This window comes from Serinus canaria, chromosome 11 (assembly GCF_022539315.1).
Source record: "Serinus canaria isolate serCan28SL12 chromosome 11, serCan2020, whole genome shotgun sequence".
NCBI lineage: Eukaryota > Metazoa > Chordata > Aves > Passeriformes > Fringillidae > Serinus > Serinus canaria.
Window position 1 is genome coordinate 3,494,514 of NC_066325.1, and position 26,817 is coordinate 3,521,330.

At 47.9% G+C, this 26,817-nt stretch overlaps 2 protein-coding genes across 2 annotated transcripts in view; both read right to left on the reverse strand.

The window, feature by feature from the left end:
• The window catches only part of LOC103821197 (HYDIN axonemal central pair apparatus protein), a 163,901-nt gene that overhangs the window by 32,909 nt on the left and 104,175 nt on the right, over positions 1–26,817 (reverse strand). The gene's annotated exons all lie outside the window — the stretch shown is intronic.
• On the reverse strand, positions 1,700–26,817 carry LOC115484755 (hydrocephalus-inducing protein-like). Its single transcript, XM_050978870.1, has 13 exons — positions 25,417–26,817; positions 24,439–24,485; positions 23,671–23,898; positions 20,441–22,909; positions 19,300–19,419; positions 17,157–17,276; positions 15,222–15,356; positions 13,617–13,816; positions 9,957–10,075; positions 8,481–8,685; positions 5,427–5,613; positions 4,320–4,419; positions 1,700–1,841 (listed from the first exon to the last, which is right to left on the reverse strand). The coding sequence occupies exons 4-13, from the start codon at positions 20,510–20,512 to the stop codon at positions 1,828–1,830; spliced, it is 1,272 nt and encodes a 423-aa protein (XP_050834827.1). The 5' UTR covers positions 20,513–22,909; positions 23,671–23,898; positions 24,439–24,485; positions 25,417–26,817; the 3' UTR covers positions 1,700–1,827.

Consider the following 26,817-nt stretch of genomic DNA (forward strand, 5'->3'; position numbering starts at 1 on the left):
CACACCCAGACATGGCTCTGTGCCTCAGTTTCCCCATCTGTAAAGTGATGGACATAAAGGTGTCCTAACAAACTTCTGTACTTTCCTGCTTTGCTACTTCTTAGCTGTAACTGCTGTTCCCATGGAGGAGCTTTCTCAGGAGAGTTTGACCCACACAATCATTACAGACAGAGTTCTGAGACATGAACCCAGGGGAGCCCCAAACATCCTCTGAAAAGAGCAGCAACAGTTCTACACAGTGAATAGATGAATCCTAGAGGAGAGGACCAGCTTGTCAGCAGTGCACCAGCTGGCACGGCCAAGAGCAACAGCTTCAGCAACCAAACCAGGGTTGTGCTGAATCCAGCACAGCACCTCAGCTGTCCTTGAACTCAGCAGACAGACTCCAAAAGTCACCAACACCCACTGAAATCAGCACTTGAAGCTGCACAACCCTCATGAGTTGATTTCATGGCTGCTGCCAATCAATGCCCACTCTGCCTTTTGGTTCAAACTCAAGGAGCAGTGACCTGGGCCTTCTGTTGTGTTCACAGGACTGCCCCTGGCTCTGCTCTGCACATCTCAACAAGAGACACCTGCCCTTGCTCAAGGAGAAAGCTGCTTATGCAGAAACACCCCATGACCAGTTCGGGCGAGGCACAGAGGAGAATCAATTCTTTGATGGTGAAAGGTTCCCTCTTGATTTCCAAAATAAAAAAGCAGCACTTTTCTGCCAAAAACAAAGCCAGCATACTTGTTTCTCCACTATGGGCAGACCTACTCACCACTTTTCTTTTGCTAAGCAATAATTTAATTGTTCTTTTTAATGCATCTCCCTTATCTCATTGGTATAATCCAGTGCAGATTGCTTTCATTTCTTTACTGCCTTGAGCCAGTGCCTCCCCAACAGCAGCAGCCCAGCTCCAAAGCTGCAGAGCAGCCAGCATCAGCTCTCCTGCTCCCACTACATTATCCCAGCAGCACATGGCTCAGGCTGGCAGGGACAAGGCCTCACGCTGCTGTGGTCCTGAGGACTGAGCTCTGCCTCCCCTGTGATCAGCCCTTCTCCCTTTTGCTGGGCCAGGATTGTCTCTTGCCATGGCACCAGCCCCCAGGAGGTTGCCCGAGTCCTTGGGACAGTTCCTGCTGCAGTTCCCTGACTCCCACCTCAGCCCTTTCCTGGCTGTGCCAAAGAGGCACCAGAGCACTCTGTGCACAGGAGCTGGGAGCACGGCTTGTGCCCCCCAGCAGGGCTGGCAGAGGTGAGCTGAGGCTGCTGCTGCCCACCTGGCATGGATTATTAACACAAGTTTTTACAAGCACTGCTGCTGCTGCAGAAATCAGCCAGGCTGGCCCATTCAGGTGGGACAACCCAGAGCAGCTGCTGCCCAAAGCTGATCCATCCCACTGCCTGCCATGGCCCAAGGCACAGGGAGATCCCTGCAGGAAGTAGTCATTCCAGCTCCCAGGTACCACCCAGGGCAGGAGGCATCCTCACACTAAGGTAATGCCAGCATCATAGCACGGATTCAGACCTCAGGAAACATCTTTTTTCTCTGCTCCACCCCAATATGAGGTAGGTGGGGGATGTCCCAGAGACAGCTACAGATGTGCCCATCCAGCTCCCAGGGTCCTTACTTGATGGTCAGGATTGCAGGCATAGGAGTTCCAGCCACACTGAACTGGAACTCTTCCTCAAAGCTGCCCAACACGGTGGCACTGAAGGAGATCTGCACAGTCTGGCTCCCACCTGGTGCAATGATGCCCTCCTTGGGTAGAAACTTGAAGCAGGAGCCCACGTTTGTGGTTGAGGGGATATAGGTGAAGGGAGCATCAAGAGCTCCTTTGTTAATAAGTTTCACCTGCAGCAGCAAGAAAGCAAAATGGAAATACATGTGGAACCTTCCCTTCTTGGGAGTTATTGTCTAATGATGCCATGAACACCCAGAAAAGGCAGAAGATGCTTTGTGCTGCTGAGTGGCAGAAGCCAAAAAAAAATCACAGGACAAGTTCTGCCTTTGGGTTTTCATGCAGAGCAGTGGTGACTCCACAGAACTGCAGTCACCCTGGGGTTGTCCCATGGACACAGAGCAGTGCACCTATGCTCAGCATCACCAAGCTCACTGAGAGCTGGCCCTGAGAGCAACGTGGGCTGATTGCAGCTGTGCAGGGAATCGCCCCAGAGCTGCTGCTGCCCAGTTAGCACAGCTCCAACAGCACCATCTGCTCATTCACCTTTTCCCGTCATGAAACCAATACATTGATTATGAGGCATCAGCATCAAAATGTATAGACAGCATCATCTTTTGGTAAGAAAATTCAGCATGTCTCTCCCTTCCACAGCCAAGCTTTTGAAAGTGTCTGGCATGATGTAGTGCCTCATTTTCTACCTCTTTCAGTTGCTCTCTCTTGATTTTTTTTTCCTGTTGCAAACTTGACAATACTGGAGGGGGAGGCAAATAGGTAGAAAAATCCTTTGCTTTATTCCCAGGAACATTTTTCTCTTTCTAGGGTCAGAGATGCACCAAGACCAAAGTGTGGTGAGGGACTGGTCAGAAAGGGAGAGAACTCCCAAGGCTTTAGCAAGGGCCAGCACTAAGCCAGGAGGGTGGATGGCTTTCCAGTGACTTCCAGTAATAAGCAGGAGACACTTGCCTGGAAGCTGTTGGCAGTGGGCTGAAGCTCAAAGGCAGCCAGTTTGTGTCAGCTGCTTCTGCAGAGCCCAGGCCAAAGGTGCCTTGTGTCTGGCACTGCCACAAAAGCCTCTGAACATGCAGCTTTTGGAGCCAGTGTTGGTTTCATGGGCCAAGGGGTTGTTGTGCAGGAAGCCTCCCAGCTGATCCCTAAGGAAGGCTGCCCAAAAGCAGGGACTGGGGCTTCAGGAACAACAGACACACCTTTCTGATCCCCCAGATTTGAGCAGTGCATCAAATATTCCCTGCTCACAACTGCCCAGGTTGGCAGGAATTCCACAGCTCCACCAGGCTTGCTGCTGCCTCAGGAGCCATCAGGATCCATCCCAGCCCCTGCTGCTCACCTCATGAATGTGGGAGGTGTCAACAAAAACATTCCCAAGGTCCAGAGTCTGAGAGCTGAGTTCTACCAAGGGTCCTTGGCCTTCCCCTCTGAGCTGCAGGGGCAGCCTGCTCTCACGGCCTGGGGAGAGATGTCCATTGCAGTACAATCATTCCCTCTGTACACTGCATTTTCCAGGCTGCCTCAGTGCTAGTCCCTGACTCTGAGCTGGATGCAACCAGCTCCTGATGCTTCAGGAGAAGATACAGACCCTTCTCTTCCCCCAGGAGATATCCCTTTGGACTGACTTGCAATTTCTAACCCATTCCTTGGCTGGTTTCCAATTTTAGCCACCAGTTTGCTGAGTTTAAAACATCTCTGATGTCCTGTCGTGGCAAGCCAAGGTGTAATGGGTATAAATTGAAAGAAAGGAAATTTAGGTCAGATATTAGGAAGAAATTTTTTACTGTGGGGGTAGTGAGACAGTGGGGCAGATTCCCCAGGGGCGAGGCACCAGCCCTGAAAGTGTTCAAAGCCAGGCTGGATGGGGCTTAGAGCTACCTGATCTAGTGGGAGGGGACTAGATGATCTTTAAGGTCCATTCCAAACTGAACATACTATAATTCTGTGGTTTCTTTCCCATGCACTTAGAGAAGCTTTGAAATCCATTCAGTGAAGGCACAAAGCTCATAAAGAGCAAATTTCCAGGCAGCAATTGCCAAACTACCAGTAGCACACGACTTTGTTGTCAAACTCCTCAACTTCTGACACTCAGCATTGTGTTCTATTTCCACAGACTGTGAGCTGCAAGGTGACAATTCCCACATAGGGACAGAAGCAGGTGCTGGCCAAGAGTGCTCCTTCTACAAACACCCTGGGCTCAGTGGGGCTCAGCCCCCTCTGGTCTGGTGGTGTCGGGGCAGTGGGAGGTGATCCAGGGTCAGGGAGCACATTTCTGACTCAGCTCCTGCTGCCTGATAATGGATCCACGTCAAATGGACCATCCTGGAGGTCTCTAGAGGGGCTTAGTGCTTGTTCACTAAAGCTGTTCTGCTCTGTAGCTCTGTGACCTTTGAGAAAATTTTGGCAAAGCCATGGCATGAAAACCTCTCCCTGCACTGCCTGGGTTGTACTGGGATCAGTAACCCAGACATGGGTGTTCTGAGCCCTGGCCTGGCACAGGAGACTCCCTGCAAGCTGTAGGGCCAGGGGGGATGTGCCAGCACTTCCCTGCTGACCAGGGATTCTTCCCAGCAGTTACACAGGAGCCCAGGCTTGCACCATGGCTTCACTGTGGGTGAGAGAAGCAGGGGGAAGGACTGTACCTGAGATGTCGCAGTAAGCCATACTTTGGTACTCTAGTGTCTCTACGGGTTTGAAGGTCACCTTGATTTCAGCCAAACAATTCGGCCCGATTTCTCCCTCCTACAACAGAAAGAGACAGCAAAACATTTCTCTTCAAACTTCATGCTTCTTGTTTTCAACCACACTCTTGTAGGCCTTTGTTTAGAGCATCAATGATGAGAGAACAATACAAAGAGCCCAAGGAAACCCTCCAAACCCAGCTCAACACAGCGCTGGAAGCTCTCGGTGCTCAGCTGATCAGCTCCCACTCTCCACAAGATTCCTACCACTCTGACACAAGTTCTTGGTCACATCATGCTGCTGTCAGCTACAGTGGGATGTAACTGCCACTGTGCACTTGGCCTTAGATGGGCCATAGGAGTAACCAAGAAGAGAACATGATCCCCTTCCTTGGAAATAAAAATATTAGTTTAACCTGTTTTGAAAGAAAGCAGAGGTTGGCATTATTCTAGGGTTTATTCCAAGATGAGAAGAGATTTTGCACTGTGCAGACACCAGGCATTCATCATCTCTCACCATCCCAGCACTCAGAATCAGGGCTCTGGTTGATGGGAGCACGTGGCAGTTTGCTTGCACAAACAGAAAAGGAAAAGGTTTTGTGTCCCTGTGTGCAGAACTCCAAAGGCCCATTTCACCCTTCCACCCTGGTGTCCAGGCTCACAGATGACACTGGAAGGCAGACTCAGAAATAGTGCAAGGTGTGGTTACAGGAGGGGATTGGCATTTCTGTCATTACCCTTGGGCTGAATTTGGCCTCCTTTTGCCAGAGAACCATTGCAAGCTTCAGGTCCGTGTGTGAGCTGGCAGTGCTCCAACAGCCTCTGCTGAACCCCACGTGTCGGGGGAGCCCCTACCTACAGTAACAGCTCCCTGTGACACTGCAGGGACACACACAGAGTGCCTTGAGCTCGAGCCTGGCAGCAGAGCTCGGCTTTGTCAGGCTCCCAGCCCTGCCCTGAGCCTGCAGGGCACAAATGCTTTTAGCAGGGAACCCTGCAGCCACACCAGAAAGAAGGAGGAGGAGGAGGAGCAGCAGGAGGAAAATGAGGCTCTCAGCTATCACTTACCATTGGCTCAATGAAAAAAAAGTCATTGGAGAACAGCATGGAGTCTTCTTGGACCTTTGCCATTTTCCCCTGGACCATGCTTCTCATGAGGGCAATGCGATCTTCAAAAGAGTCCTTCTCTGTTTTTTTCTCCTCCTTCAATTTTTCCAGCCGCACCTTAGTCGGTGGGTGCAGCAAACGACGCTGCCTGCAGCCCCAGGGAGAGACAAGGCCAGCAGATGGTTTCATAAGCCACATATTTGCAGAGAGAAGTGTGAGTGCAGGAGAGCAAAGCACCTGGGGAGGAGCAGCAGCAGCTCCCCAGCAAAGGCTGAGCCCAAGACACAAGGGTCCCAGATGGATCAGAGGGTTACTTGTTCACTGGCACAGCAGGTAGTTTTACTCCACACCTGCAAGCTCAGGAGAGGTTTCCAAAGCCAGCATCCCTCAAGAGAACCTCCTGGCTCAAAGCCTCTGCCAAAACTGAGGGAGAATCCACCAGCCAGTTCGACCTCCTGGCTCAAAGCCTCTGCCAAAACTGAGGGAGAATCCACCAGCCAGTTCAAGTGGCTCTTCCTACCACTGAGCTGCTTGGGGGAAGCAGATAAAAGATCATGGAGCAGGACTTCTCTTGGAAGGGGAGATGAAGCTGGTTTGCAGCTACATGTTACTAGCATCACTCTTTGTTTCTTCCATTTTGGACCTGCCCTGTTCCCTCTGCCTTTCAGAAGAGCATCGCAGAACACTTCCAAATGAAACTGATGAATTCGGGCACCACACCCCTTCAGTGACATTGCAGGTTTTATATACATGAAAACAGAGGCTCTGAGAGGGGAAGGGACTTTGTTGTGCAGGAGGGAGACAGCAAACTCCTGGAGAGATCTTTTCATGATCCAGAGCTTTTTGGGTCCCATCCCAGTGCATGGTAGTAGAATGTCCTGAAAGAGAAACGGTCCTGCACTATCTCCTCTCATTAAAAAGTCCTCTTTGCTCTTGAGATCTCAAAAGCTTCTCTGACAGCAGGACAGAGGCCTTGGAGCTAAAACCATTGCTATGACTGGAAGTAAGGAAGAACAACATGTCCTGGTGATAGTCTAGGACACAAACTGGCATAAAAAGAGATGAAACTGGAAGAAACCCGAAAAAACCAAAATCAGGTTGAAGTTTACTTTGGGGAAATGTAGTTGCTTGTGAGGGGAAAGTGGATCACATGGGGTCCAGGCTGAGGCAAGCAAGTGGGAAAAAATGGAAATAAACAGCCCAGGGAAGTAGCCAGAGAAGGTCACAGGATTTTCTTTTAACACATAGAGCTTGTATGGAAGTCAAACACTGTGTAAGGAGATAGAGAACAGTGGAAAACCAAGAAGCCCAGGGCACTGAAGAACCCTCTCACCAGCCATTCAAGCAGGCAAGGGTCCATCTCCTGGTTCTTTGCAAGCAATGTAAAATGGCTCTGGGGAGTGCAAGCAACAAGGCCCACAGCAAACAGGGGCTTGCCACAGCAGTTTTGGCCCAGCAGTTTTGGCCCAGTGTTTTTTCAGTTCTTGCCTGGCAGTTTGCACAAGCAGGCTGAGCAGAAAGGGTGCAACGACCCACCCTCCTTGTGTAGTGGGTTTTGTCCATTGGCTGGCTGTGAGGTGCAAGCCTTTTTTTTTTCCTTCTTTCTTCTTTCTGCCTTTTTTCCCCCCCAGCAATGGTTTACAAATTATGACAAGCCATTGCTGCTGCCAGCAGGAGTGTACTAACTCAAAGAGAACCCCCAGGAAGGACACAGCTGTCCAAGCCCCCGGCTGCAGGGAGGGTCTGAGCCTGGTGTTAATATCAGAGGTTAGTGCAAAAGACACCTGCATGTGGTGTGAGCAGCTGAATAGTCTGCTCTGTCCAGTGGCAGAGCTTAAGGAAGAAGTGGAAAGGCTGAGGAGCATTAGGGAGAGCGAAAAATAAATAAACTGGTTGAATTATACCCGTCCAACCCTGAGAGAAGCTCAGCAGGAACCAGAGGAGCCCTGCCCTTCTTGGGATCAGGCAGAAGGAGGAGACCTAAGAGACAGAGGGGAATGGAAATGGGTCTCTACTGGGGAGCTAATAAAATTCTGTCCTGACCCCCATCACCTACCCAGGTGCCCTGACAGAACAGGTATGAGGCCCTGGCTCCAGAGGGTCAGGCAGATGACAGTAAAGAAAAAATTCTGTCTGGAGAGTCTCCCAGTTGGTCAGTCAGACAGATCACAGCCTCAAGTATTAAGAAGAAGGGTAGTGGTAGTAGGTGACTCCCTTCTAAGGGGAACTGAGGGACCTGTACATTGACCAGATCCATTCCACAGGGAAGTGTGCTACCTCTCTGGAGTCCAGGTACTGGATATTACCAGGAGATTCCCTAATGATGAATTAGGGAATTTAGTTCCCTAAATGAACTTGATCTGTTCACCATTGTCTGGGGTACAGTGACTGAGAAATAATAGAGTTCTCAATATTTGGTGAAATCAAATATTGGGCATCAACAAAACTTCCACTCTGGACTTCTGGAGGGCAGACTTTGGCCTGTTCAAGGGACTGATCTGGAGAATACCCTGGGAAACAGCCCTTAAAAACAAAGAAGTCCAGGAAGAATGACATACTTCAAGAAAGAAGTCTTGAAGGCACAGGAACAAACTGTCACTGTGTGCTGAAAGACAAGCTGACAGGGAAGACAGCCAGCCCAGATGGGGAAGGAGCTCTTGAAGGAACTAAGGGAAAAAAAGAGGGTGCATCACTTTGGAAAGAGGGGCTGGCAACTCAGGAACTGTTTAAGAATGATACCAAGTCATGTAGGAAGAAGATTAGAGAGGCAAAAGCCCAATTAGAACTTGAGGAAATCCAACCAACCTTTCTTTCCTAAAATGCCATCCTTGATTAGAGTATAAATGGAACTGGAATGCTGAGTGCTGAGCTCCTGAAGGCCAGGGACACTCACCCTAGTGCCAGGGATGGTTTACTTGGCCTAAACCATTCAAAAGCACCAACACCCCCCTGAGGCCACACATCAGTTTTAGTCTTGGGCCATGTATCTCACTGAAATCTATCTTTCAAACCAACCTCTTCTTCTCTTCCTTCTCATCTTCCTCAGTAGGAAAAGCCTTCCACTGAAAGTGGACTGTGATGTTACTCCTGTTTTCGATAAACATGGTTTTGTGTCTTGACATGGTGATGAAAGTCTTGCCAACGTCCACAGAATTTGTGCTCAACCCGACATCGACATCTACAGCTTCTCCATGGAGCTTTGTGAGAATAATTTCTTCACCTGGAACAAAGCAAAGGGGAGTCTTTTGCTCAGTTGCTCAGCTCACTGGCTGGTGGAAGCACAAGGAACAGAGCAAACCACAGGTCGCAGAAGAAAGTGTCACAGCTTTTAGCTGCATTAGCAGTTCTGTGGATCAGTGCATTTATCCCATCCTGACAGCTCTGTGTGTAGAGCGTGGGGATGTCCTGGGCAGCTCCTTAAACACCTTATTTCTGAGGGTGTTTGTGGAGATTTGGCCCCAAGGTGACAGTATGGACAGAGAGATTGGTCCATGTGCTCCGGTGACCCACCTAGATCACACTGAGGAGCCCTGTTCAGTCCTGGCTTGCCCAGGGTCTCCCTGGGCATCCCATGAGACTCCTGTCTCTCCTGATCCCTTGGATCCCTTGTTGCTGACCAGCAAATATGCCTGGGGGCATGTGGGCAGCAAAAGGAGGCCCAGAGGAACAAGTGAAGTGACAGCCCACAGCAAGAGGTGACACAGGTGAGGAAACACAAGCAGCCTGGCTCTGCAATGTGACAAACCACTACAACATGAACACCATGAAAATCATCATCATTTCCCGGTCCAAACCCACAGCCACATCAGTCTTGAAATATTTTATATTGTTCTGATCTCAAAAACCAAGCTGGAGCATTTCAAATTAAATAAAAAATGGGATAAAAGAAAGATTAATAAGTACAGAGCAGCTTCTTTATGAAGACGGAATGGGATTCCTCAGTCTAGAAATCAAATGGGATGTGAGAGGATGGCAACAGCATGAACGACCTGGGAAATGGGGAGGAGGAAAAATTTGTCTTGACTTGTCACCAGCCAGGAACTCGAGGGCCTGAAAATGTTATTAGACAGAAACTACATACATGTGTAGAGGGCAACATAAAGAAAGGGTCTGTGGCAAGTCAATGGAGAAGCAGCATATGGGACAGAGGTGTGCAAGAAATGCATTGCATTGGAGAGAGTCTGACGCAAACCTCACACCTAACACACAACACTGCCCAGGAATGAAATGAAACTTCACCCAGGCATAGCCACCTGGTAGTGGAGAATTAGGATTCCTCCTTCCTCCACTCAGCATCTCCCAGCAAAAGAGGAGTCAAAAAATCCCTTGTTAGAGGGGGTTTTATCAAGCTCCTAAACACCAAGGAGTTCTCAGTTTGCTTTGGGGTAAATCTGGAACAGGGAGGTACCTCTAGAGGGAATGGAGGGAGATGAGACAAGAGGGAGCCATGGTGGAGAATTGTCCTGTGCCTGTTTAGGGCCCAGCACTCACCTGTTTTGCAGCACAGGGACCCGGAATGGTCACCTTTGGTCAGCGGGTGAAATCCCACTGTCACCTGCACGGTGCCACCAGCGCCCAGAGTTCCTGTGGCCGGCACCACGGAGAAAGGACTGCAACACAGAGAGAGGGATCAGGGCTGGGGGACACCTGGCCATGAGATTCCTTCTGCACTGCAGCTCACTGCAGCTCCCTGGGGCAAGCAGGGAGCAAGCAAACCAAGCACAGCCAGCAGAAGACAGCCAGAAAAGACAGTGTCAGAAACAGCCACTGACCCACCACTGAGGAGATCCAGCACTCACAAGATCCTGCAGGATAAAATTACTTCATGTCCCCCATACTCTGCATCCAGCCCTCTGCAATGACACTCAAGGGTCCAACTGCCAGAAATCCCAGCAGAGAATGGTTTGTGACAAGCACAGAGCGGGTTCAGAGCTATCCACATGCACAACTTGATACTGACTACCTCAGGAATTTCTCTTTTCCTGCTGCCTATAAACCTCATCTGAAGAGATGCAAATGTTAGGGCACTATGAGTCCTGTGCGATTACAGCCTAGGAATCAGACAGGGAGAAGGAACTTTTCCTTGAAGACCAAGGAATAATTACTGTTGAATTTGCAGTGTGGTTCTTTGGTTTATTTTACCTTGAAAATATGCTCATTAAGCCTAAAAAGGGCATATTTTATCAGCATTTCAATGAAAGCTGCTCTAAGAAAAGGAGGACTCAAAATTCTGAAAGAGTGCAAATAGAGTGCAGATTGTGGGAGGATGGATTGTAAGAGAATAGAGATAGTGCAGAAGGCAGGCAATCTTGCCCCTGAGGAGTTGCAGCTGTACTAATTACCAAAGAGTAAGAACAGCATTGCCCTTAATAGGTCATCACTGTGTCCAATAAGGATGGTGCAATGAGGGTGGGTGTTATAAAAGAGTTGATTAGCTGGTTGAGGGGAGAGTTGGAGTTTGTCAGCTGTGCTGTGAAGAATAAGGGTCAAGCAGCTGTGTTAGGGACAGTAAGGGTTAGTATGTGCTGTGAGGGACAGGAAGGGGTCAGCTGGCCATGAGGAAGAAAGAGAAAAGGAGTCAGTGTTGCGAGGAGCTGCCTGTGAGAACTCACAGAGAGAAGGTATGAAAGTTTTACAGTGGGATGATAAACTGATGATGACAGTCTGTTCCCATCCACCATCGATTGGTGCCAAGCACCAACACCACCAGCAGATTAGAGCAATACAGCGACATGGAAACAAGACCCAAAAGGAGGATGCCATTTACAGTCTGAAGGATCCAATCCCAGCTAAATGAAGCACCATTAGCAGGAGCACGTCAAGGAAGCAGAACAGGAGGTTTCTGTGTATTTACCAGTAATGCAGTCTGGGACTCTGGGTTGTCGTGCAGGCTGGTAATTGTTTGCTTGGCCCACCAGACAAACTCTGTGCAATGTGTTGGAAAGAATTATGCAGGTGTGTTGGTGCACTTTGGATTTACCAGGAGCAATCAGGATTGGTCACCAGGTAAAGAGCTCTTGCCTGACAAACACAAGACTCTGTGCTTTGATGCTCAGGGACAGCCCAGGTGAAATGTGCTTCTGACCAGCAGCTGCTGGGCTTTGTGCTCTTCTACAGCCCCACTGAGGAAACAAAAGTTCCTGGCCTTGGTGCTTTGCTGGTGGACAATCTGTCACTTCAAAGTGTGTTCTAGGGAATTTGGTGATGAACGCATCACACACAAAAACAAAGAGAAAATCTGGCAAGCTGAACTTTGTTCGTGTCAGTAGTGACAGCTGATGAACTTGCTTGATCCTCATTAAGGATCTCTTGCTGCAATGATGGGCTGACCTGTTCCCATTCCCATTGGGAGAACATCACTGCTGGCTGGTGGAGAAGCCTTGGGCCAGCAATGTTTATGTGCTGGACGTGAGACTTTGGAGGGAGGGGAGGAAAGACAAGGCCCCAGCAGCCCCAGAGCCAGATCAGTGCACGTGCTCCTGCATCTGCCCCGGGGCTGATGCCAGCCCTGCTGCAACTCTCTGCTGGGGCTGGGGGGGAGCAGTGCCTGCTGGGGGCAAGGCACAGGATTCTTCCCTTAGTCTTTTACCAGAAACTTCATCAGAACAGAGAAGCTGCCAGTTAGGGGAATCCCTGGCCAGGCTTCAGCACTACCTTCCATTCCATTCCCTTTCCACTGCTATCCCATGTTACATGCTCCTGTCCTCAGATGGCAGGATGGAAATAACATTTCTGGGGGTGACTTCAGGGCTTGCCTGAGAAAGAAGGTGTCTCCTTATTTTCAAATTATCAGAAGAAGAAGATCCAGCCAAGTCCAGGACTCAGCTGTCAGGACTGAAAAATTGAGTGCAAATCAGCCCCTGCATCTCCTATATCCCTGGGCTGTACCCACCGGACTCCTCTGTTCCTGCTGTAACAGTCATCTCCCACACAGACCTGGCTCCCCAAGAGCCAAGGACACAAGCTCTACTCCTCTGAATTTCAGCCAACAGCATGAAGCTGATCCCTGAGCCCACAGATAGAAGAGCTGTGAAGGAGACATCCCTGACACTGTAATAACCAAATGAAAACCACTGCCAAGAGATGGGGCTGGCAAGCTAAATTTTGGGCTTTTATCTGTTGTGAGCTGCTCCTTAAGACAGTTCTCATCCTCTTAGATCCATCCTCACTACTGCACCTGACAGGCAGAAAAGATAAGGTATGGAGGGGGTTTTAATAGGTTGTTTTCTACTGCTTTTTAACTGGATCCATTGGTATGTTTGTTGCCTTGTATGGCATCTAAAGACAGGTCCAGATCTCCCAATGTCACCTTGCAATCCCCAGACACTGCTCTTGCTTTGAGCAGTGTGTTTGCTCAGATGATTTCCAGAGGTCCCCTCCAGCAGAAGTTATTCTATGCTTTTATCTTCTAAATCAGCCCAATTGCTTTTCACATATTCACTAAATGTCTCCTATTTCCTTGAGACCTGTGCAGGTACCTATGGGCATGTGGTACATTGAGAGGCATTGGAGGAGCTTTACTTTCATGAAAGTTCCCAATGAAAAATGCATGATCTTTTGGCAAACATTTAACACAACACAAAAAGAGAAAACAGCAGAAACACAGGAACCTCAAAGTACTTAAAAAGAAATCTCAATGAAAGGGCACAACCTTATTCAGAGATTTAAATAATCTGTTTGAAATTTTGAACTGTCTTTCAAAGGTTCATCATGGAACAGAAGAGGTGACTGATACCCTCAGCTGACAGGGGAAATTAGATCAGCTTTAAGTAACAGGAACTGCACTGGCTGCCTGCAGCACAGCTCATGTTGTGTTAGCTCATGTTGGGCATCTCATGAGAGGACCACAGGAAAGCCACATGCTTTTGTCCTCCCAGAGAATGGGTCTGACAGTGCTGAGGAAGCATTTCAGAAGCTGCTTGTGCTCAGGAGGGTGCAAGCCAGCTACCAACATGTTCCAGCACCCTCCAGGAAATCTGGGACAGAGAAAGCTCAAAGGCCACGGAAAGCAAGAGCAGATGCCATCCATCCTGCTCACTTCCAGCCAGGCTGCAAGACAGCAGCTGCAATGCTCTGGTTCCTTTTGCTGCTCTTTCCTAACTCTGTTACCACCCAAAGGTGTTTTGCACAAGGATAGATGAGCTGCCTCACCTCTGGGTGCTCAGCTGGTAACGAGCTTCCAGGTTACCAGTGTTGCGGACCAGCAGAGTCCTCTGGGTGCTGCACTTGACTGGACACACCGAGAAGTCCAGCTGGGCAGGGAAGTCCAGGACAGCTTGAGTACCAATGGCCCGAATGGGCACAAGTATCCTTTCCCTTGCAGTGATGCAGATGAGCTTGTGGGAATAATTCTGCAGGAAAAGACACTGGCTCAGCACAGGACATTTAGTGCCATCCCCATGGCAGAAGAAAAAACATTTCCTAAAACCCTCCAAGGACATCAATTTACCTATTCCACCCTAAAATGAACAAGAAGTTCTACTAATATGTCACATTTTAAAGACACCGATGCACTTTGCAAAGCCTGTCTCTGTGGCATTCAGCTCGTGTGTCACTTGGGTCATACAAAGAACTACCCTAGGCCACCATAATTTTTACTCAAAATTTTAATGATGCGAAATAGTTCCTAAGTCCCTTCTAAGGAACATGGAGCTAGGGAACACAGGACATTCCTCTTTAGGTTTCTATATTCCCACTGTTTGATAATAGGATAAAGTGTTCAACTGACTCTAAGCAGCAAAAGAAAGATGAGAAAACAGCTGCACCCAAAGAGATCCTGCACCTCTGGCCTGGTGCAGAAACATCAGTTGGCTCAGAACTCCCCTCTAACTTTGCCTCTCCAACCAAGTCAGGAGAAGAAGAGTGCCAAGAGGCAGCAGGATGCTGTTGGAAAGGGCCTCTCCTTGCTTCCCTGCAAGGCTTCCTCCCTTCCATGCAACGTCCTAAATCCTTCCATATGAACAAGCCTCCAGATCCCAGCACTGAGATCAGACTTGCCAGGGCCTCAGCACTGCTGTTCAAACCTCCCCACAAAGCACCTTTGGCATGGAATGGGTGCCAGCTGACAGAGCAAGCACAATGACAGGCATGAAGACAGAGCCCCAGCAGTGTCACTGCCACGGGCTCTGGGCTCACAGCTCTGCCTGCAGCTTGTACCTGCCCTGCACGAGCTCCTTCAGGCAGGTGTCCCAGTCCCCTGCAGCTCAGCAACCTCCTGCTGACCAAGGGCACCCAGAGCCCAGGGTGCCTGTGCCAGGCTGGGCTCACGGGCACAGCACATCCTCTGCCCTGGCACTGCAGCTGTATCACAGTCAGCTGCGCTCTGGGACAGCACAGCTGCAAGGCTGCAGAACAGAGGGGGTGGAAAAGCACCGTCTTTGCTCCAGCCCAGGGGGAGGCAGGGAAGCTGGTACCAGTCAGCAAGGAGGAAAGCTCTCTGACCTCTCTGTTCCTCTGGTGTTTTCCATAATAATTAAACCCCTTCCACTGTACCTAGAGATGGCCCAACGTCTATCAACAGTCTTCTGTCATTTCCATCCTGTTCCCTGTGCATCTTCCCTTGGCAATGCTCAGGGATGTGCAGAGAGGGGAAGCAGAGCCTGTCAGGCTTGGCTGCAGTGCCTGCCAGCACGGGCCAAGGTGTGACTGGCTGCTGCAGGCTGCCTGCCCACAGCCTGGAGTCAAGCTCACAGCGTGCAATGGGCTGGAGCCAGAGTGCAGGGAAATCACTCTGTGCTTTGGCTCCTCCAGTCTCACCTTGTTCTCGTCGGGGGTGAAGCGGATGCGCACAGGGACAGATGCGCCCGGCAGCACCACACGGTACGCGTCGTTGGAGCACATGAGCTGGAAGTAAGGTGAGCTCTCCATGGAGACTTTCACCATCTGAGGAAACTGCAGCAAAGACATGAAATGATGATTTTGCCACTTGTGGAAACAGGACGAAAGGAGACCTGTCTGTGCCCTGGTGTCATCCCTCCTTGGCCCCTTTTCCAAAGCACTCTCAGCTCTGCAGACACAGGCACATCTTTCACAAGGCTGAACTGGAATCCCTTCTGTCTGCCTCCAGCATTTTGGCCAGGAGCAGTTGGGCAGTGCCTGGTGGGAAGGAAGGGCTGAGCAGGTCAGCACCAGCAGGATGGAGACAGAGCACCTGAACCAAGTCATCTGCATACTCAACAAAGCCAAAAAACCTGGGGGCTTCTGCCTGCACACAGCCATGCAGTTGTCATGTTCCAGAGGGGAATTGTGCTTCCTGAAAGCAAAACAGCACATTATCCTGGGGGAAGGAAGAAATTCCCTTCTTCAGCTTTGGGTAGGGTCGTTGTGGGGATACAGTCAGGCAGGCAGACCGGCCAGAGAGGCGACAAAACACTGTGGCCTTACTGGGAATAAAAGAAAATCTGGAAGGCAAAAGAAGGAACACAGCAAGACAATCCCTAAAACAAGGAGATGACAAAGAGAATTGAAATGGGCAGTAAAGCAGCAAGGAAGAATCATAAAACCATGAGAGCAATCAGCTTGCCAAAAGTGACAGAAACACAGACAGGCTGTGCCTATTGACTATGGGCTTCAAAGGCCTTTTCTGCCTGGAGAAACATGAACAGCACTGACTGACTGTGTGCTTCCAGTACTGAAAGCCAATCTTGGCTCTCCAGGCCTTCTTGCTGCCTGTGCAGGCAAGCTGGGCTGCTGGGCATTCCTGCCTGCAGCCAGCAAGCCAGGTTCTGGGATACACAGCCTGGCAAGCCAGGTTCTGGGATACACAGACACAGCAAACATGCATTTTCTAGAACACTGATATCAACCCCTGAGCACCAAAATGCTCTCCAAAAGTCTAAACCAGATGGTTTTTGACTCCCTCCTGTCCCTTCTCACCAGCCCACTCTTGGCACAAGCCTCATTTGAGAAAATGTTTCCCTGACTGAAATTCAAATGGTTGCAGTTTTCCTCTTTACACTGGAACACAACTGCTGACATTTTTCAACTTTTTCTATCTCAGCTGTCTTGGGAAACTACAAAACAATCACAGTTACTTCAAGTGAAGGTGAAAACCCCCAGAAGCACATGGCTTTGGATGTGCTGTGGTTCTCCACAGGGAAAGCAGAGCACCGTGTTTCTTTGGAAAAGCTGAGCAGAACTGGATGAAGCTGAGCAGGAGCCTGAAGTGGCACCTAAAGGCCTCTCACTGCTTCTGCTCCATCAGCCTGATTGCAGGGCTCTTTCAGAACATGTTTCCTGCAGTGCCAATGCCATTGATGAGAAGTGATTCCAGCACAAAGTGCAGAAGACTCAGCCCGAGCTTTGACTGTCAGCTGCACAAAGGGAGCCAAACTGGCTGAGAGAGGCAGAGATTCCTACCAGGAGCCAAGATTAACCAAGGAGACACAGGGTGTGATATAGACTTGAGGCAAAGCATGAGAGCAGGTAAGAACTCTAGAGCCCTCAACATTCCTGTCAATCCAGAGCTTGCAAGAGAAGGAAACTCCTTTGGGCTAGATACCATCAACGCATGGCCAAAATCATAGGACAATTCCCAGCACAGGAAGATTCCCACCATCCTGCAGAACAAAGGTGCTGAGACATTTTCTTCTGCATGTGCTGCAGCAGATAACTTGCTTTACTGTACACTATGGAAATTACACCACTGTTCTCTTCCAGCACAGTATTAAAGTTCCGGGTGCCAGCACTTACCTTGTTGTTATTAATGAGAGTCAGCACCATTTCAGAGACCTCATGAGGGATGAAGTTTTGAAATACCATCTCTGGCGGGGAAACCCCAAGCGAGCTCTGTTTTGGGGGACCTGACAACAACTGGAGAGGAAAGGGAGAGCATGGAGAGGTTCAGCTGCTGGGAGGAAGGTTCATGAAGGATCCCTTACACCGATCCCCAGTAAAGTACAGACTCTGGGGGAGCACATCTGCCCAGCCCACACCGGGCAAACAGTGGCTCACCCACCTCTGCTCTGAGCCGATTGAGAACTGCTTGATCAGCTTCGAGCAGGCTCAAGCCAAGCTGCTCTTTCAGCATGTATCTCTCCAGGTTTCTTTCTCCACAATGCCAGACAGCACTTACCTTAAGCACAGCCCTGTGCCCATGTGGTCACAGAGCTTGGGGGCACTGACTGAGCACTCATGGAGTAAGTAAAACCCATGAATTTACAGGAGACTCCATGGGAAACAATTCTGGGATGACCTTTACTCTGAGACAGGGAAACTGAGGCCCACACAACTGCAAACACCTTTTTTGCTCTAGAACTTAGACATCAGTAGGAAGAGAACAGTACCAGAGGAGGTGTGAGAGATGAGGTGATATTTTGCTGAAGCCAAAAGGTTATTAAGCAAAAGAATGGAATTTGTTGGTTCTGTGTGTTGTTTGTGGTTTGGATTTGTTCAGGCTGGTTTGTTGGGTGTCGCAGTGAGAGGGACGGGGTTGAACACCTGACCAAAAGGGAGTAGGACGAGAGGGGAGGGGACAGAAAAGTTGGTGGTCACTAGAGAATGGAAGCTCCTGAGTACCCATCCAATGGGAAAGGAGACAGGGACTACCCCAGCCAGGTATAAAGGGCACAGAAAGATTGCCATTTTCTCAGAGGGTGTGTGTGTGCTTGGCTCTCCAAGAGGGAGACACACCCAGCTCAGCTAAATAGTTACTAATAAACTGTTTTCTTTTGCTTCAATGATTTTGTCCCCTTTCATTGTACTTAAAAATTAGAGTGTTTCAAACACAGGGAAAGGCAAAAATAAAAAGACAAGTGAGGTGAATGCTGAATGAGGATAAGGTTCAGTTGTTTTCTTAGCAACTTGGGTCAAAGTAGAGTTGGTATCTCCTTTTATTCATGAGCTTTAAATGGGTGCTTTCTTGGAATTATTGCAATCTTATTTGATACCATTGTAGAGGCACATCTGGAATGACATGACAACAGCAGCAAAAGCTTCTGGAGCAGAGACATTGCTTTGAGAAAACTCTCCCCTGCTTTGTCTGCCTGCTCCAGCCACACTGCTGTCACTGCAGGGACACCAGCAGGTCTCCTGTGGGACTTCACAGCAGACACATTCTGCTGAAGGGAGTGCCTGCAGCACACTGTCCCTTAGTTGTGCCCTTCCCTGAAGTGCTCCCAACGCCCCTCTCCAGGGCAATCCTTAACCAGTGTGTTACACGTCTCGTGCTGCCAATTTCCTGCGTGTTATGTGTCTCTTGCTGCCAATTTCCTGCTCAACAGCCCACCTCCGTCCCCCACACCTTTGGACTGTGCTTTATACTGAGCCAGTCCTGCCAGAAAAGCAGCTTTAAACACACCTCTAAGCAGGCACTGATCCAGACAAAGCACATCCATTCCTCTCTGCCCAGGGCCAGTCCCCTCTACACCTGGCAGCCTGCAAAGTCTAACACCCCATCCAGGTCCCAACACATTGTTCCAAATCAAAGTATTAATGCAATTAATTCATTTTGTTAAATCCAAAGTAATTCCTGCAGGTCCTCGGCCTTCAAAGGCCAACGCTGCCACTCTGGAGGGAATCCTGTGACCCCGAGCATTTGATGGTGACCACACCAAAGCAAGAAGAGGCTCTCTCAGCAGGAGAATGGCAAATGGCAATTTTGTCCCTTTGTGTCCCCAGCCTTCTCCTGTTAGCAATGGCAGCTACGCTCCAGCACACCCCAGCAGCCTCAGCAGAGATTATTTGTTTTGCTTAGTGCAGATCAGGACTCTCAGCAGTTTGCAATGACAACAGGCCCTGGACACTGAGGTATTTTCCTGGAGGCAAGCCTGTCACAAGCACATACCCTCCTCAAACTTTATGATAAACAGAAAGGAAAAGAGCAGGAAAAGGCTACCTTTTGACGAGTCTCACTTGGGTCTTGAAGTGGGCCAATTCTGGGCAGCATACTCTTCCCAGTGCTGGCCTCCTTCTTTGTGCCGAGAAGCTTCTCCCTCAGGAACTTAGAGGGAAGCAGCTGAAAGACAAAAATACACCAGCTAGAGCCTCAGAGATGTGCTTGTTCAGAAAGGCTTTTCTTGAACAAGTGGCACTGGTGAATAACTTGTGATCACAGCCACTAGGACAGTTCTGGAAGCCCTGGAAGTTTCCTGCTGACATCCTTAGCATCAGTAAATTAATAATACAGAGTGCAATACACACACTCCAACCAAATGGCTCTGTCCCATCAGTCTCTCCATGATTGGATGGGACATGGTTGGGGATTTCTGCTCTTTGAACATTTGTTTCCTCTTGTGTTCCACTGGATTGAGGCAGTGACCTTTCCAGAGAGTGGGGAGGAGCTCTCAGAACTGCCTGAACTCCATCCCTCCACAACACTCAGAATTCACAGTGAGGAGACAGCACTGCTGGCTGAGTCCAACAGACGCAAGAAAACAAAGTTGTACCAAGAGTGAGGTGCACAGAAATGTGTCCAGGTTTTAGTTCTCCCTGTTAATTGTTTTCTCTGTCTGGGCTGACAGAGCCCTCCACAGAAGAAAATGAGGGATCCCCTTTACAGAGCCTCAGCAGTGGGGCATCTTCAGCCAAGTGAGCTCCAGACAGCAAGGGACCCTTGTAGCCCTGGCTCCAGTGCTGCCTGCAGGGCTGGATCTGTGCCCACACAGGAGATGAGAGAGAACAGCTTCTTTGGAAGCTCTTCCAGCTGGGACCAGCCGTGGCTCTCAAGGCTTTGGGCAGAGTTTGAGCTTTCCCCCCACATGCCCAGGTGCCCAATGGCAGGACGGTCAGAGCAGCACAGGTGAGTGCCCATCCTGACAGAAGGAATTCCTGTGGCAAAGGGGAAGAAAAGAAGCCCATGCTGAGGGCTTCAGCTGTCCCTGACACATCCCACAGTGTTCCCTTCCACACCAGGACAGCCCCTAGCAACAGCAACACGGCACAAAGAGATGGGGAGGGGGTCTGCAGCTTCACTGCACGTCTGGACAACAGGGGCAGGGAGAGCAGGGACACCAGGGCAGTTTCCAGTGGGTACTTACAGTAAAAGATTTCAGCATTTCCCGGGTCAAAAGACGAGGTGTTGGTGTCTTCTTTTGCAATCCAGACGCCATGTTGAAGGGAGGATGTCGCAGATGAGCGACAACGCCTCAACAAAACTGGAAGGAACAACAATGGAACTCTGAAAATCCAGAACCCAATTCATGGCAGAGTCAAGGGATATACTGGTGCTAAAAATTTTATATTATTTGAAAGTAGTTGAGTGCTTGTTTGGCATAAGTAGCTAGTGTTTTTCGGCCTCTAGTTGGAGTTTATTTGAACTATATGGCTATGTTGTGCAATTCAAAGATGGATCGTACTGAAACCTGGAGCTAAAAAGCTGAACATTAATAATAGTTGGAACAGACAGAGCTGCAGCTTAAATATTACTTAAAAATGGCTAGAGTGGGCCTCCTCTTCTTTAGGCTAAACCATCTCTTCTCTCTCAGCTGCTCCTCACAGGACTTGTGAGAGACTGGAATGTTATGGCTAATGGCTTAAATTTTGTTATAAAGGACTTTTTGCCCATTCTGACAAAACTGAATCAAGAAGCTGCTACCACTGAAGCCCACCCCTCCCTGAAAATGCCTCCTGACTGGAACTTGGCACTGTGAGGTAAGCCACCTAAGGGAACTTGAGACAAGATAAAGGTGACACTCTTGTCCTGTTATCGCAGGTCTGGGGAGAACTAAACAAGGCTAAAAAAATGTAAAAAGGCTAAAAAAATGTAGAAAAATGTACCCACAACAAAGGCAAACACAGCACCTGTCCTGAAAATCAGCTCTGTCTGCCTTCAGGCTGGGGAAGTCATAGCCACAGACTCATCTGCTGAGGCCAGGTTTGCATACAAACCTCCCATCAACAGAGGGGGAAGGAGGAAATTTTGGGTATGTGGCACAACCTCTGGTAAGGGGCAATGGACACCCATCCTCCCTCAGACAAACTGGCTCAGCTCTAAAACCCCCCAGCCCCAGAAGGCCACATCCAGGGGACATTCCCATCAGGGGCAGCTGAGGGGGTGTCAGAACCCATCAAAGACCTCCAGAGTGCCCCAGAGCCATTCCTGAGGCCTTGCACCAGATGGCTGCATGGCATGCAAGTAACACAACAGATCTGAAAATCCACAACCCAATTCACAGCAGGCTCAAAAGGATATACTGGTGCTAAAGATTTTATATTATTTGAAAGTAGCCAGAGACAGTCTAATTTGCCCCACCCTAGGGAGCTACCTGGGCAGTCCCACCTTGCCCAAATCTGCATTAATCCATTGGAGTCTTATGTTTTGTGAGACCTCACCACAGAGAAGACCAGAAGAGGATTGAATGGTATGCCAGTGAGATCCATGCAATGGTGATACCTTCTACTTTCTATTTAATCTGTCACTCTATATTTCTCTTCCCCTCCCCAACTCCCTTCTCTATTTCTCTCTCTCTCTTCTTCACATTTACTGTTACATAAAATCCAGACTATTGACTTTGGCGTATGGTCTTGTTTGCACTTTAATTCAGGGGCATCTCCCTAATAATTTTAATAACTGGATCATAACAACCCACTGAAACTTGAACAGAACTCATTCACCTTTAAATAATCGCTGCAGGAAAAAAAGGTATAGACTAGTGCATATAGGGAACTCTGCATTTCTTCAGTGGAAAAAAAAAAAGGCATAATCAGTAGACCATATAGACACTGAACTGCTGTGCCAGAAGACTGGCCTTATCCCATCCTGTATTTCCCTTTGGAAATCTCTTTCCGAGCACAGATGTGAAAAAACCAAAAAGTACAACTTCAATCTTTACCTTCAAATGAAATTCAGTACACCCTCGCAGAGACCAAGCTCGCGAGTTCAGAGACCAATGCTCACAGAGACCAATGCTCTGTGAACAAGTAATTTGTCAAATCGCTTGTCAAATCGCTGAATGTAGCCGTTGCACGAGCCCAGGCTGCGAACAGCCCGGAACGCGTTCTGCGGCGACTGAAGCGGCGGCGCCGTCACAGCCGCTGTGGCCGCGCCCGCGGTTCCCCGGCAACCGCGGCACTCGATTGTCGGGGCCGGGCCGGGGGCGGTGACGCCGGGCGGGCCGCGAGCCCCCCTCCTTCCAGCCTTGGCGCACCCCTCGGTCTCCGGGCGGAGGGGGAGGAATCCGCTCCGGGGCGCGGAACGTGACGTGCACGGTGGCAACGCTCCTCGTCGCCAGACCCCCGTCCCCAGCTCCGGGCTGCTCCTTCGCGACGGGAAAAACCCAGGGTCTCAACAGTTGGTGTTCAGCGCATAGTACAAGTGGGAATCAGCGAGCTGCAGGTCTGGACAGTAACAGGTAGCTTCTGGTTCTTAGGGACACACAAAGAGCAGAAGTAATTTCCTCGTGTAATGGTTTATCACCTAATCAGCAGCCAAGAATTAGTGCTCCAGAAGACTGACATTATGACATCCTGTATGTCTCTTTTGCATTCTCTTTCAGAACTCAGATGTGCTAAAAGGAAAAAAAAAACCCAAAAAAAACCAACCTACAATATTTATCAACCTCTATCTATCTTCGAATGAAATGCAAGACTGATTTTCAGTTATATTCCAAACATTGTAATAAAAACACACAAGAACCATAATTGTTGCAAGTTTCCTTGCAGTAAACTTGAGATTCTAATATTCTTTCCAAGTTTATCTGTCATATATAGGTTTATATATTCTAAAGAACTTAGGTTTGTTAAATTACTGCATACACCTCCTGCTGCTGAGAAATAGCACAGATTGACTGTGTCTTCAGCAGAACTGGTTTGTCTTAGTAGAAAGACTTAGAAAGGAAAAACTTTCTGAGTTAACCAGAAGTAAGAAAGTACTTTTGAAAACAAAGGAGGGAAAAAAGACCAACCCTCTTAGTTTATGATGTTTCTAAGTCTACTACTCTGTGCAGCCTAAGGAAGCTGTAATGGAATAAGGGAAGAGAGATCTTAGAGCCATGTTATTCGTAAGTGTGTGGCAAACCTTCACACAGAGTGCCTGCATGGCCGCTTTAAAGACCTGGTGACAGAAGAGCAACATGGGATTGAACTAAGACAGACAAACATCCAATTCAAGTCAAATGACAAGTGATTTCATTTAAAGATGGGGCTGCAGATTGTATGCTGCTCACCATCCTGGGGCTTCAGGATGTCCTGCAGCATGGTTGAGCCATGAGACTTGTGGAGTAGAATTATAAAAAGCACAAACATTTCTTATGCATCTACATTGCATTACCAACTCCATTTAAATCTCTGAAGTAGTCATTAGTGTCAAGAGCATATCCAACCACGAATTTATCTGGAATTTCAAAGCCAGTATCTGTAAGAAAATACAGTTCTTCTTCTCTTCTTTTTATACTTCAGTGGTGTAAGTAGCTTTGAAATGCACAGTTGGTATTCAACACATACTTGAGCTGAGAGTAATAGGCATCATCTCCTTCAGGGTGCTTTCTTAAAATCTGAGCTGTAAATTGATGACAGAGGTTAGAATCTAAACCATTCCCGTGAGTCAGTAATATAATGAAGATGTTAAGAGAATGATTTTTATTAACAAAATAATTGTTTAAAACCTAGTTATGAGTTAGTCCTAGGAGAGGACACAAGGAGTGAGATTTTACTTGGGGGAAAGTAGATGAACTGTGATTCAGTAGGACTTTTCAGTTTGGAAACAAGGCAAGTTTAATAATGTGGAGTCAAAACAAATGCCCTCCAGGGTCAAAGCAAAGCCAAACACAGTTAAGGTTTGATCTGTTTCTGCTATCTAAATTTGTATATCAAATAGCTAAACCTGCACTCAGGCCAACCAGGGATAAAAAACAAGGTGGTCATGAGGTCTCAGGATAGCATAGCTGGTCATTAGCTGTTTATGTAGTTTCTCCCCATTTCTCTTGACCTTCATGAAAGTTATGTGCCAGCTGTCAGATGTGCTGCCTGAATTGAAGTTGCCGGACTGATTTGGAAAATACAGAAAAAAAAAAAAAAAAAAACCAAGAAAACCACTTACAGTCTGGTCTGTTTCCTGGACTCTGACATGTCCTTTTAACGAGCAAGCTGTAAGGCAGAGCAGAGAAGGTTGGTTTTTAAAATGCCTTGCCCTAACCTCTAGACTCCCATTCTGCCACACCTCCCCATAAGTGTCTGAAATCATTCACTTAAAACAGTGAGGTTATTGCACAGAAAGGAGCAGTGTTCAGCCTTGAAGTGGAGGGAGAAGCAAAGGCTCTGATCTTTCTGTCCAAGTGGCTCGACTTTGTATTCAGTTCCCTTCAATCCCGTGTCTGAGATCTTCGCCCTTCCATGCAGCAATGCCTCAGCACACTCAAATAGCACAGAGGGGGAAGGCACGTCCAAGTAGCCAGTAATGAATTTAGTGGGGAGGGAGGGAGAAAAGGACCGTTTCTTCTGCAAAATCTATTTTTGCTTTGCCTGTGCACTTCAGAATAAACTAAGAACCTCCTGGACAGTCACTAGAAGGACTGTCTGGATAACTGATGCTTAAAGCAACTGTTTTTATAGAGCATTATGGTTGCTTGACGGACACAGGGATATTCCACACAATTTCTTTAGAGATCTACTAGAAGCAGATCTAGAATGCTACTTGAAGTCATCTTCCCAGGGCTGACAGACTCTCACATTCTGAAAACCTCTATGGTTGAGGGTATTAAGAAATCTTCAGAGTGCTGTCATTCTAGTATTGAGGCAACTGAGGTGGTGTTAGAAAACCTATGGAAAGAAATGAATTTCCTTCAAACATAAAGTAAGAAACAGGGAACGCATCAGACTTCATGGACTACATGGAAAGAGCCATAAAAGCTTTTTTTATTAATTTGAGCAGTGAAGATGGTAGTGCCCAGATAAATTTCCCACTTTAAGAAACACTTAATTTTTCAGCAGCTGGGTAAGGATTACTTCCTGCATTTGCTTCCTCCCACTCCAAACTTCAAGCCAAACAAGCACCTATCAGCATACATTGCCTACTGACCCAAATGATTTGAAGATGTCAGTTAGGGGCTTTATCCTTGTACCTTACAGGGATATACCTTTTACTATCCTTGGTTTCTTGTCTTTTATTTTTGAAAGTAGAGCTTTCATTGTTCTACCAGTCTCAATATTGTCCTGAAAGAGATAAAACAGTAATTATTATAACAATCCTTCAAGTTGGAAAGGAAAACCAGACTGTCAGTGGATTAAATGAGAGCATACCAACCTGGCAGCACAGTAACATACTTAATTATTATATGTAGAATGTATTATTTTGAAAAGAAGGGAGAAAAAAAAATCTGTGTCATTCCACAACTCCTTCAGTCATTACGTACCTCTACTACTAACACATTCTGAAGGAAGGGAAAGGGAAAAGCAAAGGGAAAAGGAAAAGACTTAAACTGCAATTTGCAGAAAATTACACAGGCAAGAAAAGCACAGTAAAACCCTCAGTTAAAGAAAATTGCACTGATTTTCAAAGGAGATTGTTGCTTGAACTACTGACTTTATTTTGGTGCTTTCCAAAGAGTCTTTCTGTTAGTATTTATGAAAGCTTAAAATGTGGTGATAAAGGCACCTATGTCAGGGCCAAATATTTCTCCATGTAGAGCACTAGCATTCTAGAGCCCCACTGAATGAGTCAGTTTAATATGGTTCATTTCTGGGCATTCTGGGATAAAATGGGGAATAGGATCTTTGGGAGCAGTCATCACTGATCACTTCAAGTTTCCACTGAGATCAGTGGGAATTATTCAATGTTTCAAAGCCCAGTAATTCAAATCAGTGTTAAGTGGCTGGAAGTATGCAGTATCAAATCCATCTAAAATCCATCTTAATAAAGATGGATTTCCTGGAAAATACACAAGAACAGTTGTTTCTCTTTAAAAGCTGAAGATGCTAATACTCATCTTCCCATTTAGTGCAGACAGTTCCTCTCCAAAAAAAAACTGATTTTTTTTTCCAGAAGAATCATTCTAGAAGGAGAAAGAAGAGATGAAAGTCATATAAAGTATGCCCAAAAGGGTTATCCTTATTTGAAAGGTGTGCTGCTCTTGCTTTTTGCAAGAGGATGGAGTTTGAGCTCTGCCCCTGGCTTTGTCATGTTGAGTGTTCTGCTGTATGTTTATTCCAGTGAATGTATAATATCCACCCGTTGGGGCAGATCAGCAAACCAGTTCCTACAGCTTTACAACCCTGAGCATTTCATGCATCCAAATATTAAAATTATAGGTTTGAATGTCCAGCAATTAAAAATTAACTCAACTTCTTTTTCTATCTCATAGAAAATCTGGGGTTACAATATGCAAGAATACTTCCCACAGTACGGATGCCTCCATTCTCTGCACACCTGCAATTCAGTCTGATCTGCAATACTGATAAAAGTTGCAGGTTGTAGTTTCAC

Bases quoted from the DNA above. Each gene is read 5' to 3' on its own strand.
- LOC115484755 (XM_050978870.1), bottom strand. From the start codon at position 20,512: ATGGCGTCTGGATTGCAAAAGAAGACACCAACACCTCGTCTTTTGACC. The intron at 5,614-8,480 runs GTTGGTTTGAAA...CTGGGGCTGCAG, and splicing joins GAGAAGGAAGAGAAGAAGAG to GCAGCGTCGTTTGCTGCACC. The intron at 4,420-5,426 runs GTAAGTGATAGC...TTTCTGTTGTAG, and splicing joins TTTTTTTCATTGAGCCAATG to GAGGGAGAAATCGGGCCGAA.